This window comes from Pipistrellus hanaki, assembly GCF_964339955.1.
Source record: "Pipistrellus hanaki genome assembly, chromosome: 5".
Taxonomy (NCBI): Eukaryota; Metazoa; Chordata; class Mammalia; order Chiroptera; family Vespertilionidae; genus Pipistrellus; species Pipistrellus hanaki.
In genome coordinates, this window is record NC_140507.1 from 53,399,907 (window position 1) to 53,419,620 (window position 19,714).

Sequence of the window (19,714 nt, forward strand, 5' to 3'; positions counted from 1 at the left end):
TAAGGTACTTAACCTTCCCACAGCAAGGAATTATATGAAAAGTATGGGGTAATTTAATTACCAAGATCCATTTAATTCTCTGTGATTCTTACTGGAACCTATTTTTAATGCACTCTTCTATAGTAAAACCCAGGCAACTTACAGAAGCCAGTTGGATAAAATTCTGCTTAGATGAAATTCAATAAGAAGTTATGGAGAGCAACAGCAGAAAAACCCAAATTGAGGGTCATTTTACAAACTACTCGACCAGTGTACCAGAATATACTCCTCTAAACAGGTCATGCAGAACAAGGAAGACTAATAAACTATTACCAAAACCAAGGAGATGTGATAACTAAATGTAACATATCCTGGTTGGGATCCTGGAATAGAGAAAAGACATTAGTACAAAGACTGATAAAAGCTGAGTAGAGTGTGAAACTTAGAAAATAGTAATTATGAGAGTTGGTTTCTTCTTTTTGACAAAAGAACTATGGTGATATAAGATGCTAACAATTAGAGGAAACTAGTTGGTGGGTTTTGGAAACTCTCTGTAGCATCTTTAAAATTTTGCTGTAGATAAATAATTTATTTCAAAATGGAAAGTTTATTTTAAAAAAACACGAAAATATTAATGTTTTGAAACTATATTTCCAAACTTAACCAACATTGGATTCAAATCCCATATAGAAATGCCTAACTTAACAGCAAAAATCAATTCAATGTTGTTTTGTTTCTTTGTGTCTGGAGCAATTTCATCTGCTGTGTCCTTTGACCCATGCCATAGCTTTGTGATGTAAAAGTAGAGCAAATTCAAAAGGAAGGAGAGCAAATTCAGAAGAAAAACATTTCTAGTCCAAGGTTTCTTAAATGTGTCTGTTTTTTAACCACACTTTAACTGTATGCCCCTGAGGATTTAAAAGAGGCCACTTTCAACAGAATGCAATCTGCTACTCTGTTTATTCTGGGAGAGTCAACGTTCAAAGTTATCTAGAGAGGCTTCCCATTTACCTTGGGTCACTTGTGTTTTTGAAGTTACCAGTAGACGAATACCTAGATGAGGAACAGGGAAATGAGAGTGAGGGACATGGATAATGGATTTTCATTTGGGAAATACATTTTTAGTCCAATTGAAGACTTGATTATATGCCATGATCCTGAATTCTTTTGTCACTCAAATATTTCCCAATGAAACTGAGATGAGTAAGAGCTTGATATTGTGCCAGCCAGCCTTCCCGAAAGGCTTTTAAACCTGATATGAAGGAGTGTTCTACAGGTCAATGATCAAATCTATTTTTAAATGTTTTCACTGATTCTGAGAGAATGGGGAGAAAGGATAGAGGGATAGAAACACTGATGAGAGAGAATCATTGATTGACTGCCTCCTGCACTGCCGGTACTGGAGATGGACCCCCCAACCTGGGCACGTGCCCTGACTTCCTGGTTCATAGGTTGACACTCAACCACTGGGCCAACTTGGCCAGGCAATCAAACATATTAAAATATATATATATATATATATATATATATATATATATATATATATATGGTATTGATTTTTTTTTTTTTTGAGAGAGGAAAGGAGAGGGATAGAGAGTTAGAAACATTGATGAGAGAGAAACATTGATCAGCTGCCTCCTACACACCCCCTACTGGGAATGTGCCTGCAACCAAGGTACATGCCCTTGACTGGAATCAAACCTGGGACCCTTCAGTCCACAGGCTGACGCTCTGTCCACTGAGCCAAATCAGTTATGGCTCAAACATATTTTTAATGTTCATAATTGACTCTGACTACAGAACATTTGGGCCAGAGATCATGTTTACAAGGCCAATAAGCATCTGTCCATCTCTGTTCATTTTCCTTCTTAGAGGAAAAATCTTAATAGTTTTCTGTTATGTAGATAATTATTGGAAACTGATTATATGCCCTTTTATGGAATCAATTAATTCTGATAATTTCTCTGTCCCAAAATAATTTTGAAATGTTTCTCTGTCAAGAATTAATATAATCCAGTTTATGCTCTCTGACCATAATGCAATAAATTTAGATATTAATTACAAATAGAGTTTTAAGAGCTACAAGTTTTGGAACCAAATGATATTCACTTTAAAATCTTTGGTTTAAAGAGAAATTAAGAAAAATTATAAAGTATTCAGATTGTGGATAGTGTTGAGTGCAAAATAAGTATAATGAAGACCTTAAAATTGCTTCTCAAAGTATTTGTGGTAAAAGACTATTTTTATTAAATTTCTAATCAATCACAGTACTATCCTATCTAATAAAGAGGGAATGTGCTAATTGACCCTCACATCATCTATAGCCAATAAGAAGGGAATATGCTAATTGACTGCCCCAACCTCAAAGATGGCAATGCCCACAGCCATTAAGAAGGGAATATGCTAATTGACTGCATCACCCTCAAAGATGGTGGTGCCCACAGCTACACAATGGTTGCACCCAGTTCCCTCATCCCTGCTGGGACACCTGCCTCCAGAGTCCCCCAGTCCTCTCAGCCCCCCAGCAGCCCAGGGCCAACCTGAGGTGCAGGCAAGCCTTGAATGGTGGCTGCCCAGCCATCCAGGGCTTCCTGAGGCTCAAGTAACCAGGGCCGGCAGAGGCTTGCACTGTAGGCAGTGGCAACAGCAGAGGTGTGATGGGGTGTCACCTTCCCCTGATCGCCAGGTTGCCTCCCACCCCTGAGGGCTCCTGGACTGTGAGAGGGGGCAGGCTGGGCTGAGGGCCCACCCTCCAGTGCATGAATTTTCATGCACTGGGCCTCTATTTATATTATAGTTAATTATTAGAAAAATAAATTTTAAAATTGTATACAAAATATGAGCCCAAATGTTATTACTGGATTTCAAAGACAATTTAAGAAAAATCTTCCTACAGAGTTATTTTCTATTATGTCTTTTTCCTTAACACTAGAGGCCCAATGCATGAAGATTCATGCAAGAATGGGCCTTCCTTCCCTTGGCTGTAGGCACTGCTTTCACTCCGGCAGGCGCAGCCTTTTTGCTCTGACCTGGAGCCATCTTTCCAGCTTCCCATGCTGCCCAGAGGCCTGAAGCAGCTGAAGCATTCCCACCCTAATCCCAGCCACTCAGCACCTTTGCATGCAAATCAACCTACCATCTTTTTTTGGGTTGATTTGCATACTCACTCCTGATTGGATGGTGGACATCGCAAAGATATGGTCAATTTGCAGCTTACTCTTTTATTAGTGTAGATAGACCAGTAACAAAGAATTTGAGGACAAGCATTCTGAGTAACACTGATTTGTTGCACAATGTCATTTATATAATTTAAAAATACATAGCTCAAAAGAAAAATCTATGATTTATAAAAATGCGTATAAATAAAGAAACACACATTAAATCTATTGGAAAGAAAGGGAAGAAATGAAAGTTGGAATGAAAAGAATAAATCAAAAGAATAACTGAGCACAGATAAATGAGAATGGTGTATTAGGAGTAAGGCTAATTCAACATTTATGTCTGAGGGATGGACACACACACACACACACACACACACACACACACCACACACAGAGAGAGAGAGAGAGCAAAAAGTTATATGAAATGAAAGTCTTTCCTATACTCTTGGTTTCTTTCTCACTAACTCGTTATTTTCCATCTGCTTTAATTCATCTCATTGTCATTAATTCTTTTCTCCTTTCCTCTTTTGAGCTACATCAAACCAATAAGAAACCATCAGGCAGATATATTTTCCTCAGGATTAAATGTGTACTTTGTTTTTCACTCTTATCATCTTAATACACCAAAGATACCTACTGTAAATGCCTTAGCTAGTTTACACTGGTTAGCGTCACAGTCTATGAATTTTGGATCTTGTGAAGATCTCAGATATGCTGTCTATACTTCCATTTCTTCATTTCCCACTCATTTTCAACCCACCCACAGATCTGAAATAGTGTCTTTATACTGTAACCTCTAAACAGAAGAAGGATTGAAAAAAAAAAAAAAGCTATAACACTTCAGAGGTTTATTTGAAAATCCTGACATTTGTCCAATGAAGGGTTACTCCTGTCTGGTGACTAAAGGACTCTGCCCTGCAGCTTCATGCCCTGAAGCCACGGTATCCGTACGTCTGTACCAGTCCTCTCCTTTTCGGAAGCTTCCCTCCGTAGGTTTTTAAAGTATATTAACTGCACACATTGCTTTGTACTCAGCTTGCCTATTTGTACTCAGCAGTGACTGGAGGGTTGTTGTTGTTGTTGTTTGTTTTTTTTTATGTCAAGAAAATATAAGGAAGGGCTGAATAAGAGTTATTTGTGATTCGAGCTGTGAAGAAAAATAATCTATGTTTTTGAGACCCCAAACTCTTTGTTTCACTTAAAAGTGGATTTCTAAAAGTTGGTTTATCAAAAATAATCATTTCAATTCCCATTTTACTTACGGAGACATGATCCGCTTACATTTGGATGTATATCTCATGCTTTAATTCTTAAACTGTAGCCCTTCAATGTTTAGCAATACCTAAACAGGTAGAATTCTGAAGTTTACCTGTTTTTCTTTACCTCATTGGGTTTTTAAACTAACTACAAAGCTAATATGTACTCATCACAGCAAGTCAAGCCAAGTAGGGTGTATGAAGAGTAAGTTAGAAGGCCTGCCTTACCAGTCAATGTGAATTACCCAACATGCAAACCAAATATGTACTCAGGACACCAACAAAAACAGGGGATTCCAAAATGTTTTTGAAGTGTTATAACTGATATTTTAGAAAGAGCATTGGACAAGTGACCCCCATTGGGTCTATTCTATCCAGAGATACTTTTGAATTCATTTATATTTATTTTGTATTAAGTATTTTTATTAAATTTTACATTATACATTGGGAGGGAGAGAACAAATATGTACAAATAATGCATAAGTGTCAAAATTATGTTTTGTTTAAAATGTATATGCACATACACTTTTTACTTTTTTAAAATATATTTTATTGATTTTTTACAGAGAGGAAGAGAGAGGGATAGAGTGTTAGAAACACCGATGAGAGAGAATCATCGGTCAGCTGCCTCTTGCACACACCCCACTGGGGATGTCCCCGCAACCAAGGTTCATGGCCTTGACCGGAATCGAACCCGGGACCTCTCAGTCCGCAGGACGACGCTCTCTGCACTGAGCCAAACAGGCCACTTTTTACTTTTTAAAAAATATATTTTTATTGATTTTTTACAGAGACAAAGGGAGAGGGATAGAGAGTTAGAAACATCAATGAGAGAGAAGCATCGATCAGCTGCCTCCTGCACACCTCCCACTGGGGATGTGCTAGGAACCAAGGTACATGCCCTTTGACCAGAATTGAACCTGGAACCCTTCAGTCCCCAGGATGACGCTCTATCCTCTGAGCCAAACTGGCCAGGGCCACATACACTTTTTATATCATCATTGTAGAATAATTTTTCACCTTAAAATTTCACTCATTATTTTGTAAACGTTTCCATGTTCATGCTGAGATTTAATGCATATTACGTAATCATTGTTTTCTATTCCATTGTACTAATGAACTAACTTGCTTGTGCATTCTTTCATTGCTAAATAATCTCTAAATTTCCCACTGTTAAGTATATGGCTATATTCATAATTCTGAGATCTTATAAATGGTCTTTTCTTTTTCAAAAATAGTTTTCTTGGCCTAATTCACTGGCATGGTATTTTTGCATCAAAACTTATTTAAATAACTTTTCCTGCCTATGATCGAATTTCTCACCTAAAGGAGTTTGCAGGGTAGACTTTGCATTCTGAGCTTAGAAGTAGTTCGAAGCATGACAAGGTTGGGGCAGGCAAGGTTAGAGGCACTGTGGGGGACAGGAAGAAGGTGATGCCCTAACCTAGCAAGAGACGTTGTATATCCCATTTAGAAGGTGGCTCTGTGTGTGTGTGTGTGTGTGTGTGTGTGTATGTATAAAAGGAAATGAATATAATAAATATTTTGGAGGTGGGTTTAACAGGCTTGATGACCAGGGGAGGGAAGACTAAGGAAGACAGGAGGATGAGTTATTTGTTTGTTTGTTTGTTTATTTATTTATTTATTTATTTAGGAACTTGAGACCTGGATAGAATAGAGCAAGTTTGGAAGAGAAGGAAAGACTATGGTGCACTATATTCCCAATACCCAGCCCAGTGGCTAGTACAACAACAACATTCAATAAATGTTAGCTGCATGAATGTTTCATGGATACATGAATTAATGAGTGCTGCAAATAATGAATAAGCATTCCTATTTCTCAAAGCCCTACAAGTACCTGTTTGTCTCTTTCCTGTTTTTATTTCAACAGGATATTTTGAATCAGGACTCATGAGAACAAGGAAAAAATTGTGGATAAGAAGAGAATTCAACGCTAAAACTCAGGATTTCAGAACAACCTGATCCTCCCCTCCTAGAATTAATCAATTACTTTGCAAGGTCAATCTTATGCAGACTTAACTACTCCTTTTGGAAAGCTGGTCCTCCCCACTCTCTGGCTGCTAACTCAATATCCCTAGATTCAGAATGAAGTAATGGCTCTAATCTGCTGAATCTCAGTGTTTACCAGGGAGAGACTGATTTAAAATTGTTCCTTAAATCTCTCTGCTCTGATTCCAAGTCCTTTCAGAAAGGCCACATCTGGTCACAGGAGTCTGGAACCAATGGTTCTAGTGAGAGAATTCCCAAACAGCCTATGTTTCCAGCTATGCTTTGGGGATTCTGAAACTTAGTTATGTGATTGTAACTTGGGTTTATATTTTTATATCAAATTTGGTCACGTTGAGTTACTGTATTTTTCTATGTTTATTTCATAGTCCCTGGAAGGCAAAAGCAATGACTTCTATTTTTTTCATAACTCTCCAAGAGGCAGGTATAAGGTTTGCTGTAAAGTGAGGCCTCAGCAAATACTGATGATTGCCCAACCATGATTACCAAATTGAAAGAAATAAGTGGCACCATGTAGCTAGTCTTAGGAAACACGATGTTTATTGAAATGGAATGTAGATAAATTATCACCAGCATAAAACAGTTAGTGGAGTTTTCAACATGGGTTCTTTTTTTTCTCTTAAAATGAAGTATGGCTTTACAAGTCCATTGTCCCATATGAAAAATATTATATTTATCTGTTCAGATAAAGTCCTTTAAAAAAGCAAATTCACTTTTGAAATGGTCTTTTAAACGTCTCCAGCCTATGACCAAAACAAAAATATATTAAGAAGATTAAATAGTCTCCATTTAAAAAGAATTAAATATTAATAATTATGGGTGATAGATACATTTGGAAAAATACTTAGGCATTTGAAATGTAGAATTTACTCCTAATTTTAATAAAATTTACTAATTTTATTAGTATGTACTAAAATATTTAAGGCATAATTTTTTTAAATTACCAAGATAAAATAATATGTGGTCATTAAAATGTTTTAAAAAATGTGGCAATTATTTCATATATACCTAAGACAAATGCTAAAATGTTATCTCATCAAATAAATAAATTTTAAATAATGCAGAGTGCAGTAATTTGGGAATACAATCCAAAGTAAGTTATAATTTCCATTTAAGGTTAAATATCCTTCATATCAGACAAAATTGATAAATATGGTAACAGAAAGTGATAAGGAACTTTCAAGAATGTTTTTGAAACTTTGTGGGTTAATAGAAATGAAAAATTCATTCTCAGAGTAAAATGATTTATTCTGTTTCTATGTCAACATGGTGATCTGGTCTGACCTGTTTGGATCCCCCAAGGTGGTGCTGCTGCCCTTCTGCCACGTTAAGTCTGTTGAAGGGAATTATCTTCATGGTGGTTTTCTTCATGGAATACCAACGAGATTTCCAGGTGGCCCAAATAATGCCATTATCATAACCATTCGGCGTAGATGCCTTTGAGTAAGTGCCACCTAAGACAAATTGAACATATCATTGCTCTTGGATTTCCTTACCTCAGAGAGTCTATAAAGAACTGCCATTTATGATGGCCATTGTCACATCAAATGTATAGTGCTATCAACTAACTGAAAATATCCTGAAGATCACTAAAATCTCAATTTATAATTATAATAAATGGATTATTAACAACCTCTTACATCTGTGTTGTTCTTTCTTCTGGTCACATTCATACTTTAAATATATTCACTACTAACAGGGCTAGAATTCCAGTTTCCCCAGTTGGTGTCTAGCCAGCCATACTGGACTCAGCTATTATGGACCATCTTTTTTTTTTTCAAGGAGGTTAGAATAGGAATCACAATTCCTGATGAGGTGATCTCAAGTTATCTGAAAACACAATTGTCTTGGAAAGTATGAGGGACTTTAGAAAATAGTCTGGAATGTTATTTCGCATCTCCATTATAAAGTGGAGGTTAGGTTGATTTGCCTTCTCCTTGTCCATAAGCACCAGTTCTCATGTAATTTCCTAAGGAAATATTTGAGTCCAATGTGTACCACAGGCTATCAACATGGCCACTCTGGGTCATATAGATCAAACACCTTTCCTGAGAATTTCTTCTAATTATATGGTTTGTGAGTGCAAAGATTAATTAGATGTTGTTGTTTTTTAATGTTGTGAAGCCTGGCTGGTGTGGCTCAGTGGTTGAGTGTTGACCTATGAAGCAGGAGGCCACAGTTCCCCAGTCAGGGCACATGCCCTGGTTGCTGGCTTGATCCCCAGTGTGGGGCATGCAGGAGGTAGCCGATCAATGATTCTCTCTCATCATTGATGTTTCTATCTCTCTCACCCTCCCCCTTCCTCTCTGAAATCAATAAAAAATATATTTTTACAAAATATTGTGAAGACCAAAAGGTAAATTTAAATCATTTTTAAGAGAATTTTAAGCCATTTATTGGCTAGGACAATGCCATGAAGAGGTAAGATTGCTCATCTTAATGGATCTTTTTGCATCAGTAGAGCTTTCCCACACATAACTGTTGGGTAGTAACAATAGTTAGTAAGTAAAATCAGTGTTCATAACTATCCCAGCCTGAGAGCAAATTATAGCTTGCCTTCCCCCATCCTAAATTAAGTGTCTAGACTCATAAACTGGATTCTTCTCTCAAGTTTCCATGGACCCCTACCCTTTCCAACAAATTCCTGCTCTTTACTCCATTCCTCCAGACACTGACTTACTGCTCACTGGTTATATCTGATACACCACTCAGCTGACTCAAGCTAATGTGTTAATAAGCATACATATGGTAATGTTGGTCCATCCAGATCATATATATGCAAATTTGGAGGAGATTCCATAACCCAAAATGTCAACTCTGATGGTGGTAATTTCAGACATAATGACAAACCATTGGCTATTTTACAGCAGGTGGATTTCTTGTTGAGGGACCAATTTGAGATATAATCACAGTATTATTCAATTGTAATTTCATATCAAGAACTAAATTGGCATGAGTGAGAGAAAGAAAGGAGATTGATGCTCTTGTTAATGTATGACTATTTATCTGTCCTTCATTTCAGTGTTATTTTTGCCAGTGTTATGTGTGATAGACCCATCTTGTTAAATATAACAACATTTTGGAAAGCATTCATGTAAGTATTTTGTGTCAACATAAAAGTTCACTGTTTAGTATCTCGTTACCTCAGTCCTATGTTTTGGTCCTCTTGAGGAGTATAGCTTGTCTTGAAAAACCAAACGTGGAGTCATCAAGTCTGATGACCCCCTCCTGGGTGGGGGCAGCTTTTGAATACTTTCCTGAACCAGGAAGTTCGGTTGAAAAGCCTATGACATCTTTAGACCAGGACATGGACTTGAGATAGTTTATTTTTAGTAAAGTGTCATGTGAACTGCGACACCGCATATGTGGCACTCATTCACCTTTGACATGCTTCCAGTGTAGTGTAATTGTATTTGTTATTACATAGCTTTTTTGTGCAAATGCAATTTTTATACTGGAAATACTTATTTGTATTGTAATACATTATAAATTTACTATTTTAAAACAGAACTATATAATAAGCTCCCCTGATATAATTACTAATTATTTCTCATCCTTAAATCTATTTAAACTTTTTATTAAAATATAGACTGCACACTAAAGTCATATAAGTAAGAAAGAAAGCCATACCTTGGTAATAAATTCCATTGAGATGGCCAGCATGACACTTGTTCATCCACCAGCCAGATCCATCCTGCTCAGCACAGTTACCCTCAAACTTATCATTGTCATTGTCCCAGGTACTGAACTGCATGCCGTTGTGGGATGTGAAGAACTTGTCACTGGGATCATCGCCAAAATCATAGCCATCGAAGGCATCGCCGGCATCTCCACCGATGAAGTAGGCATATTTCAGGCGGTATTTGTCAGCTTCATTTCCCACACTGAACATGGCATAGTCTGCAGTACTATAAAGAAATAGAGATATCATATCTTGAACCTCAATAGGGATCTCAGAAGGTACTTCTATAGAACAGCCGTTCTATAGAGACTTGCTCCTTAAGTCTCAAATGTGTTCATTGAATGAACTCTTCTGTAAATTTGGTAAGAAGCAATGGCTGTAAGAACCAATTCAGTGCTTATCAGCACTCTGATTATAGCACCCAGTGCTTATCAGACCACCCAGGATGGGTCTAGAAGCCGTCATAGCATTTCAATGAAAACTAAAAACTTCAGCCATTTTAATGCTTTTTACCGATAGGATCCTAATATCAAACCCAGATGTATGGATGAATCTGATTGATTTTATATTTTCACTTTTATCTAAATGGTTAGCATTGTTCACACAGTCTTCAGAAACCACAGTAATTAGCTGACAGTGAGTGACCGTCAATGCACCAAAGGAGCTACACCCCCTTTAGCTGTTCAATCTGAAGAGTGGGGTCCTAAAGGGGTTTTTCTTTCATTAGGCAATGTGGTAGTGGCAATAAGGTTGGCTTCCTAGAACATCACATGAAAGAAGTGGTCCCTGTGTGGCCCACAAAACATGAGCTAGGGGATCAGAGAGAAGTTCTCCACTGGGGGGGAGGGGGCGATATTTATATATATATATAAATGCGGGCCAGAATTCTATTGAGTGCATGGAAGAATGAGCCTTACTATATGAACAGAGATTTCCAGAAAATCACTGATCTCCGGTGCTTGTGAAACTGGAGATATTATCACAGGAGCATATCTACTGACTATGGTACTTTCTGGGTAAAAAATAAATAAATAAAAATACATCTTTGGATACAAAACATACTCCATTATTTTATAGACATAAAAAGAGGGTTGGATATTTTTTTGAATTTTAATTAGGTGTACAATGCTCAAAGCCCCCAGATAACTCTGAGCATAGAGGAGCTCTGTCTCACCAAAGGAGCTAGCTTATTTAATTTCAGCCAGGAAATCTGAAGAGGCAGGCTTGGCTTTCAACCAGGCTAGTCTTAAGAAGATGATCTGTAGAGTCAAACAACCTTAGTTCAAATCCAACCTTTACCATATGCCAGCAATGTGACCTTGGGAAGGTTAATCTGGAATTAACAATATTACCTGCCTCGTAAAAGAGTTACTAGGACTAGATTAAATTATAACCTCATGCTCAATTTCTGATAAATTGTAAATTCTCAGTAAATATCAGCAATGATTCTGTATGGTTCCAGGGTAAGTAGATTTTACCAAAATACTCAGATCCAGCCTGGGTAGAACCCATCTCTTTGGGCTGCCCAAGAACCAAATCGACTTATGGAGGAAATGGCTGAATGTGTTCTTTGCATTTGTTAAGCTCTCTTTGCCACTGGTCTGTTGATGGCTAGAAAGTGCACATTCCAGACAACAAGAAGTCTCTTCTAGACGTACCTGATTCTGCCACTCCAGTCCTCTAACTCCACTCTTAGTACATATGGGATGGCCGTCTGTGTGGTTAACAAGTGAATCTTCTCATTTCCCAACCAAAACTCTGTGGTGCCCATGGGAGACAGATGTCCAAACCCTTCTTTGTATTGGATCCAGTTTCTCTTAAAATCCTCGCTGCCATCAAGCCTCTAATTACGCAAATGCACAGGTAAAAGGAGAGAACAGATTATCAGCGTGCATGAAGAAAATGTTATAAACATTTGTTGAAAATATGGAGGATATGATCCCATCATTTACTAACTAGATGACCTTGGTCAAGCTGCCTCCGTTTCCTCATCTGTCAAGAAGAATGATGCTTACTGCTAGGGTTATTGCAGGAATTACACGTGAGAATGTTAGAGAAATACTTAGAGAGTAAAATTAGTGGCAGTTTTTAAAAGACATCTAGAGGACTTCAGAACTCCGGCCCGGCACTGCTGATTCTTGTACTGATGGTGGAAAGGTCAACTCATGGCTCAGTCTGCCTGCCAACCAGCACTTCCATCCCCCATGCCCTCTGAGCGCCCCCTGCAGGATTACTTGTAAAGGTGGTCAGGTCAGAGGTAAAAGGAGAAAAGGATTCTGCAGCAACTGCCAGGGGCTGGCAGAGAGGAAACAAAGGGCCCTTGCCTTGGAACAGCCCACCTGAATCTACTGTGGGACTTCATCTTTTTATAACTGGAAGCTGTGGGTCTTGCTCTAACTGATGCACCAAGACCCTTCCAGATTTCTGTAGGGCTTTTTGTCACTATGATTCTGTGACTACGTCCTATCACATGTCGAAAATATTAAATGCTCAGTAAATATCAGCAATGATTCTGTATGGTTCCAAGGTAAGTAGATTTTACCAAAATACTTAGTGCCGGCATAATATATAGTCATAGTTCAGACTCTGAAATAAGACTGTCTGGATTCATATCCTAACTCTGTTACTTACTAGTTAGTTATGTGACCTTGGGTAAGTTACTTTACCTCTTGTGCCCAAGTTTCCTCCTCTGGTAAAAAGAGGTAATAATTAGACCCACCCCACAGGCACGTTGGGAGGATTCACTGAGTTGATGTGCTTAGAAAAGCATCCAACCTAAGGCAGATGCTTATTTGAATGCTTATTAAACACACAAGGCAAAGGGAGAAATTACCTTCTGGAGCACAGTCCATCCATTTCCATTTTTTTCAATTTCACAGTAGACTAGGAACTGCTGCTGAGTTGTCAGAGGTTTGATGAAGTAAAGTCCACTCTCTTTGCCTCCCTTATTGGAAACATCTTGACAATCTGAGGAAGAAGAAGAAGAAGAAGAAGAAGAAGAAGAAGAAGAAGAAGAAGAAGAAGAAGAAGAAGAAGAAGAAGAAGCCGCCTAGACTGTAGTCTGAAATCCAGGTAAAACTATTCCAGCCTTGAACATGAGCTTTTAGCAAGATGCAAACAATCAATTTCCCACTAATCATTTTCTTACTTCTCACATCACCATTCCTTTCTAACTATTTTTTAGCTACTCAAGCAAAGTCAAAGCAATTGGATACAATTAGACTCAATGGCTAAGCACCTGCAAAATCATTCCTATAAATTCTAAAAGATGAAATCTCTTTTGCTTAATATATTAATCCCCACATCAAAGTGTCACTTACGCCGAGACCGGTTTGGCTCAATGGATAGAGCGTCGGCTTGGGGACTGAAGGGTCCCGGGTTCGATTCCGGTCAAGGGCATGTAGCTTGGTTGCGGGCATATCCCCAGTAGGGGGTGTGCAAGAGGCAGCTGATCGATGACTCTCTCTCATCGATGTTTCTAACTCTCTATCTCTCTCCCTTCCTCTCTGTACAAAATCAATAAAATATATTTAAAAAAACAACAACAACAACAACAAAAAAGTGTCACTTACCTTTCCCTGTGATGTCATGTATTTTGACTGTGTCTTTGCAAGGCTCCTGACACTTTTCCTCAAGCTGGACTACTTTCTGTTTTAAGGTAGCGATCTTCTGATTATTTGAATTATATATGTCCTTCAAAAATCTACAAGCGGAATAATAAGATAATAGAGCACACCCTTCAGAAGTGTAATTTTTGTATTTTCACTTAAAAATACTACCTTATCTTTTTGAGAATTACTTTCTGATAAAGGACTCCATTTCTTGGGAAAACTATAAAATTCTGCTACTTAATTGCGGTGAATTAAAATTCTAAGCTTTCTGGAAAAGAAAATGATAAAGTTCTTGTCCATAAGCAATGCCACTGTCATTAAACAGTGGCCATTCTGATTTTTACCATCTGTACCCAGGGCAGCAGGTAACGACCTGATGGAGTGAAGAGCCTGGTTGGTGGGAGGAGTGTCTGATGATCACCTTTAGGACTGGATATTCTCAGCGGAGAAAAGGCTCTGTTCGGGGATTCACATGTGGTGGATCATGCTTTCCAGTGTGGGCCTACTGAGGACTATTTGAGGTCTACAATCTAGAACTTACATGGAGAAAGAATCTGGGGCATTATCTTACATATAATAGAACAACAGACACTTTCTGGCCTTCTCAATCTTTGTATTTAGAGATCTTTGGGAAAAGGCTAGGGGGAGTGAAAAACAAACAAATAAACTGCTTTTGTAGTTTTCCACAGGGTCGTGTGTACATATTCAGGAGTGGTAGAGCATGGTCTACAACGCACAGACTGCTGTATCTTTTGGTGAAGAAAGATAGAAAAAGTACCTGACCACTCTTTTTCTTTACTCCACCTTAGAAATTTTCTGCACAATAGTCTCTTTAACTTCAGTGATGGGCAAAAACAATGTGACTTGTAAATTATACAACAGTAATTATGGCCCTCCGATAATAGAAAGAGGAGAAATCCCTCCTGCCCACTTCTCCCTAGCCGCCGTTTATCACTACTTTTAATGCTGCTTTGAACACAGTTTAGTAAAAAAAAAAAATTTTTTTTGAGAAAAAAAAAAACCACACTAAAACTGTATCTGAAATCCTGAGTTCAGGAGGTTAATGAGTCCCTGGGAAGTTATTAATAGACATTTTACATTCAGGTGAAGGGAGGAGAGAACATAATTGCACATTCACTGTGCCATAATCAGCACGTAGCTTTGTAATGTTTCTTACATTTAGTCTCTTAACCTTTCCTATACTCTCCCTATACCTCTGCTTGTTAATACCTCCCACCAATTTGTTGACAATCTTATAAAGAGATTTTTAGTTTCCACACCCAAATTCCCATTTGAATTTGTGGTGTCAGACAAACAGGGACGGGGATCATTTTCATAAATATGGTCATAGCAGTATTTGAAGACATCTAGAACACCTTTCTCCCACATGATTATTAAAAAGCAATTATAACCCAATGCAAAACATATTGCACTCAAAATGCTATCTCCACTGAGTTCCAGATGGTCAGGCATAATGACAATTAAATATTAAAAGTGGGGGGAAAGTTAATTCCACTGAAGTTTGCAATATTAAGTAAAAACTAAATCACTCTTGGAGAGTAAGTTAAAACGGAAATGCACCCTGGCTGGTGTAGCTCAGTGGTTACAGTATCAGCTTGTGCACAGAAGGGTTGCAGGTTTGATCCCCAGCCCTGGTTGGGGCATGTGTCGGAGGCAACCAACCAATGTGTCTCTCTCACATTGATCTCTCTCTCTCTCTCTCTCTCTCTCTCTCTCTCTCTCTCTCTCTCTCTCTCTTTCCCCCACCTCCCTCCATTCCACTCTCTCTAAAGAGCAATTGAAAAAAATATCCTTGGGCGAGGATTAACAACAACAACAAAAAATGCTTACCGAATATTTGATTCATGTGATATAATCAATGCTTCGAATTTCATAATATCTTCCAACATTTTCTTAGACTCCTTAGTCGCAGCTTCTATCCTACCTGTAATATGAGATCAGAGACAGAAATGTTTAGGCAAGTGGAGCCAGTGAAACAACAGCAAAAGAACTTTACAAATTACCTTCTCAGCCAGTGGCATTTAGTTCCTCACCTGGCTTCGGTGGGCCATCAGGATTATAGATTTTTTGGATTATTTTGATTAGTTCTTTGGCTTCATATGTTTTGTTTTCGACTTGACCTAAGGTGTCTTCCAAAGATTGTAGATCCCGGTCTACTTCTGACTGGTAATTACCCAGGAAGTCTGCGATGCCACATGTAGTCGGGCAATAACTACCCTGAAAATACAACAGGCTGGTTTAAAATCTTGATGAACGCTACACTTAAAAATCTATGAATAAAAATAGGTAAAAGCTAGACTATGTTAAACAACAGAGTTTAAAATGCCAAATGATGTTTGTGAGCGAATTACTTTTATTCCTCTGCCTCTCTGCAGTCTACATATAGCAAGAAAAACATATATAAAAAAACTACTTACAAATCTTTGATCTAAGATGCAGCAGTTGTCTCTGCTGGCAACGAACTAGAAGAGAAAAATACAGACATGTCACTACTTTATCATATGTTTTCTTACTTGTCAGCTTTCCATGTAAAATAAATATGTCTGCGGAGAAGCATACTTACTGCGGAGAAGCATGTTGAAGAGAGGAATGAAAGCGTGTAGAAGTAGAGAATTAAACTCCGGGGGTGCGAGGACCAACGCATGATGTCAGGGAGCCCTGAGAGTATCAGCATGTGGCCTCCCCGGCTCCAGCAGTCCCTTTATGTAAGCTCTGAGGATGGCCAGGATGGCCTGCCAGTGGCTGAAGCTGATCACGGGACCTTCTTCCCGGAAGGTGGGGGAAGTCTTTCTCATCTCTTCCCCCTCATCCTGGCCCCCAACCTATGTTCAGTCAGGTTCCCAGATTTTACACACAGGTTTAAGCTCCTCCTTTTGGCCCAGCTCAACCTTTCTCCTCTGCAGCCAATTCATCTGCAAAGGCTAGTGAAGCATTAGCCATTGCTAAGAGGAGGGAGGGACGCCTGGGAGGTTGCATGATGCAACCTCTTCCAGTATTCGGCAGACAGCAAACATGGACAGCTGGCCTCCTCCGCCAGAACAAACCCTGACCTCCCGCCGAACAGCCCAGCCCAACCTTAAGATGGAGCCTGGTACCATATCCCAAGTCACCGAAAGCTCTTTCTTAGCCCATGGATTAGGAAACATAATTATTTTTAACCTGTGCCTATGGCAGGAGGAGACTTTGCTTTCTACCAGGTCCCAATGTGTTAATATTTCCAGAAATAAGTGACACTGGAAATACATTCTTCCTGGCTCTGTGTTGGCTGTTGTCTTTTCTTACTTTTTAATTGAGATATAGTTGACATATACCGTTATATTAATTTCAGGCTTAAGACATCACAATTGGGTACATTGCAAAATGATCACAAACATAAGTCAACATCCATCACCACACCTAGTTACACAATATTTTTTCTTGTGATGAGATCTTTTACAATTTACTCTCTTAGCAACTTTCAAATATAACTGTGTAGTATTATTATGTATAGTTACCACATTGTCCATTACATACTCAGTAAATAATTAATATCATAATTATGACAACAAGGTGAATATATCAAATCCAGATTTGTGGCCTTTTCTCTCTTTCTTTAATAGTTCCTCTCTCTTATTCACCAATTATTGCCAATCACATCATCGGACCACCCGCCAATTAACTTCACAGTCTTCCTCATTCTCCTTACCCATGTATCTAGTCAGTTATTAAAGCTTGTTGTTAGAACTATCTTCACAGTATCATTTTTATTTTATTCCTCCTATTTCCACTACCAACATGCTAGGGGAGACCCCCTTATTTCTTGTCCACACTGCTTGTCTACAATGCCTGCTGACTGACCTCCCTTCCTCCACTCCAGTCACTTCCTGCTCCAAACCATTTGTCATAATGCTGACAGATTGATCTTCCTATAATGCAGCTCTGATGATGACAGTCACCTGATCAAAAGCCTTCAGTGACTCCCTGTCTCCCACCATAATGAATGTAAACACAATTGTCCCTTCCCACCTGAGCTGTGTTTTCTCTCGTGGGATCACATAACATCCCCTTCATGTGCACCACGGAGTACTCTCAGACTGTGCTTCTCTTTTTACATGTACCGCCCTCTGCCTGGATTGCCTTCATACACACTCTTGCATCTCCACCAAATTTCTATACAACCTGAATGTCCTATTTCATGATTCCTCTACTCCCTTCAAAACAAAACCCAAAAATTCTAGGCCACAGCTCAGCCTTTTTCATAGCGTTTATAGAAACCTTGTATTGCTATGTATGTGTAGTATGCGCCTCATTAGATGCTAAACTTATTTTTATCACTACTGCACCTAGCATAAGAATATTTAACACTCAGTAATGATTGGTTGATATTGAATTAAATTGGGCTGGACATAAGCCTTTAGAATTAACACTTCTAATATCTCTCAAAACTTCCAAGTGCAAAATTAAATGACTTTGGCAAGGATAATATGTAAAGATAAATAAATGATCAATCAGAAAATAGCTATTGATAAGGTGGTTGTATAAAAATTACTAATTAGAAATCAATAACCATTTATAATAATAAAAGGGTAATATGCTAATTAGACTGAACGTCCTGGATGTCCTTCCTTCCGGAGAAAGCCGCAGCAGGTGGGGGCCAAGGCAGAGGCGGCAGAGGCCTCGGCTGCAGTGGCAACGGGTGGAGGCTGGAGCCAAGGCCCCTTGCTTGAATTTCGTGCTTTGAGCCTCTAGTTTTCTATATACAGTCATCACACTTATAATTTCAACCACACACATACAACTAGATAAAATATCTAAGGAAAAATTTAATAAGCAATAGACAGAATCAATATCATTAAAAATTTCAAACAATACTTTAGGGTTATAAAATAAGAATTAGAAAAATGAAAATCATGCTCTACTTCTAAATAAAAAGAATCAGTAAAAATATCAGTGATTTCTATAATTTGGAACTGTATTAATGTTCCAATAAAACTATAAAAATTTTTTCTTATTATTTTCTTCCCTTTTTAAAGAATTAGCTTAGCTGTTGCGAAAGCTCAAAATAAAAAAAGAGAAAATCATCTTGGAAAATTCTAAATAATAAGAAGAATGAGGATAAGAATATCTGTCAAATATGAAAGCATATTATAAATCCAAAATATTTTAAACAATATGATACTGGTCCATAAGAGCTGGGTAAATATTATCAAGATATAGGCCTAAATATATTTTGATGTTTAGTATGATAAAGTTGGTATTACATATCAGTGAAGATAAAAAAATTATTAAATATGTGGCATTAGTATGGTATTAGAACAACTGGGAAGTTATCTGGGGTGAAAAATTAAGTGGTATGCATACCTAACTTCTTATGCCAAAATAAATTACATATTGAACACATATTGAAATGTAAAAGAGGAATCCACAAAAATACTAGAAGAAAATAGGAAACCATTGATAAAATTGAGTATGGAAGGTCTATCTAAATATGACACAAACTTCCAGAAAAGACTAATGAATTTTAACAATATTAAAATTAACTTCTTCCCAGCCCCAAACAAAACAAAAAAACCACTATATACAGAATCAAAGGCAACATACTAAAAGAAAACAGAATACATATCCACACATTAGCATACACATTGGATATCATTTCAGGATTACATTCTTCAGGATTACATGTTTGCCTCTGTGGAGAGGTGTGGAGCAGGAGAATGAAGGATAAGGTGGGAGAAAGGCTTCATTTGTCTGTATACTTAAATTTTTGACTATATGTTCATAGTACCTATGTATCCCTAAAATAGTTAAAACATTTAATAATTTATTTGCTGAACTAATTATTTCTTGATTACTTTCTATTTGAATATAAAAGGTGACTAAGGAATTGCTTTTCAAGGGAAGTATAACTCAATTGAAGAGACTATGCATAAGTAGTTGTTAAGAGCTGTAGAGTTTGAATCCTACCTGTACAACTTACTGTGCCATTTAGTACAAGTT

At 37.9% G+C, this 19,714-nt stretch overlaps 1 protein-coding gene across 2 annotated transcripts; it reads right to left on the reverse strand.

The window, feature by feature from the left end:
- Positions 1–6,942: 6,942 nt before the first annotated feature.
- On the reverse strand, positions 6,943–16,637 carry FGG (fibrinogen gamma chain). Of its 2 annotated transcripts, XM_084884665.1 has the most exons (10): positions 16,302–16,637; positions 16,156–16,200; positions 15,772–15,955; positions 15,569–15,662; positions 13,679–13,809; positions 12,940–13,073; positions 11,765–11,949; positions 10,055–10,332; positions 7,709–7,878; positions 6,943–7,167 (listed from the first exon to the last, which is right to left on the reverse strand). In XM_084884665.1, exons 1-10 carry the CDS (start codon positions 16,410–16,412, stop codon positions 7,153–7,155), a joined length of 1,347 nt encoding a protein of 448 aa, XP_084740791.1. In that variant the 5' UTR covers positions 16,413–16,637; the 3' UTR covers positions 6,943–7,152. The 2 variants fall into 2 exon arrangements, with proteins under 2 accessions (XP_084740791.1, XP_084740790.1); XM_084884664.1 differs by lacking the exon at positions 6,943–7,167 and having other exon boundaries at positions 7,534–7,878.
- Between the last annotated feature and the right edge of the window lie 3,077 nt (positions 16,638–19,714).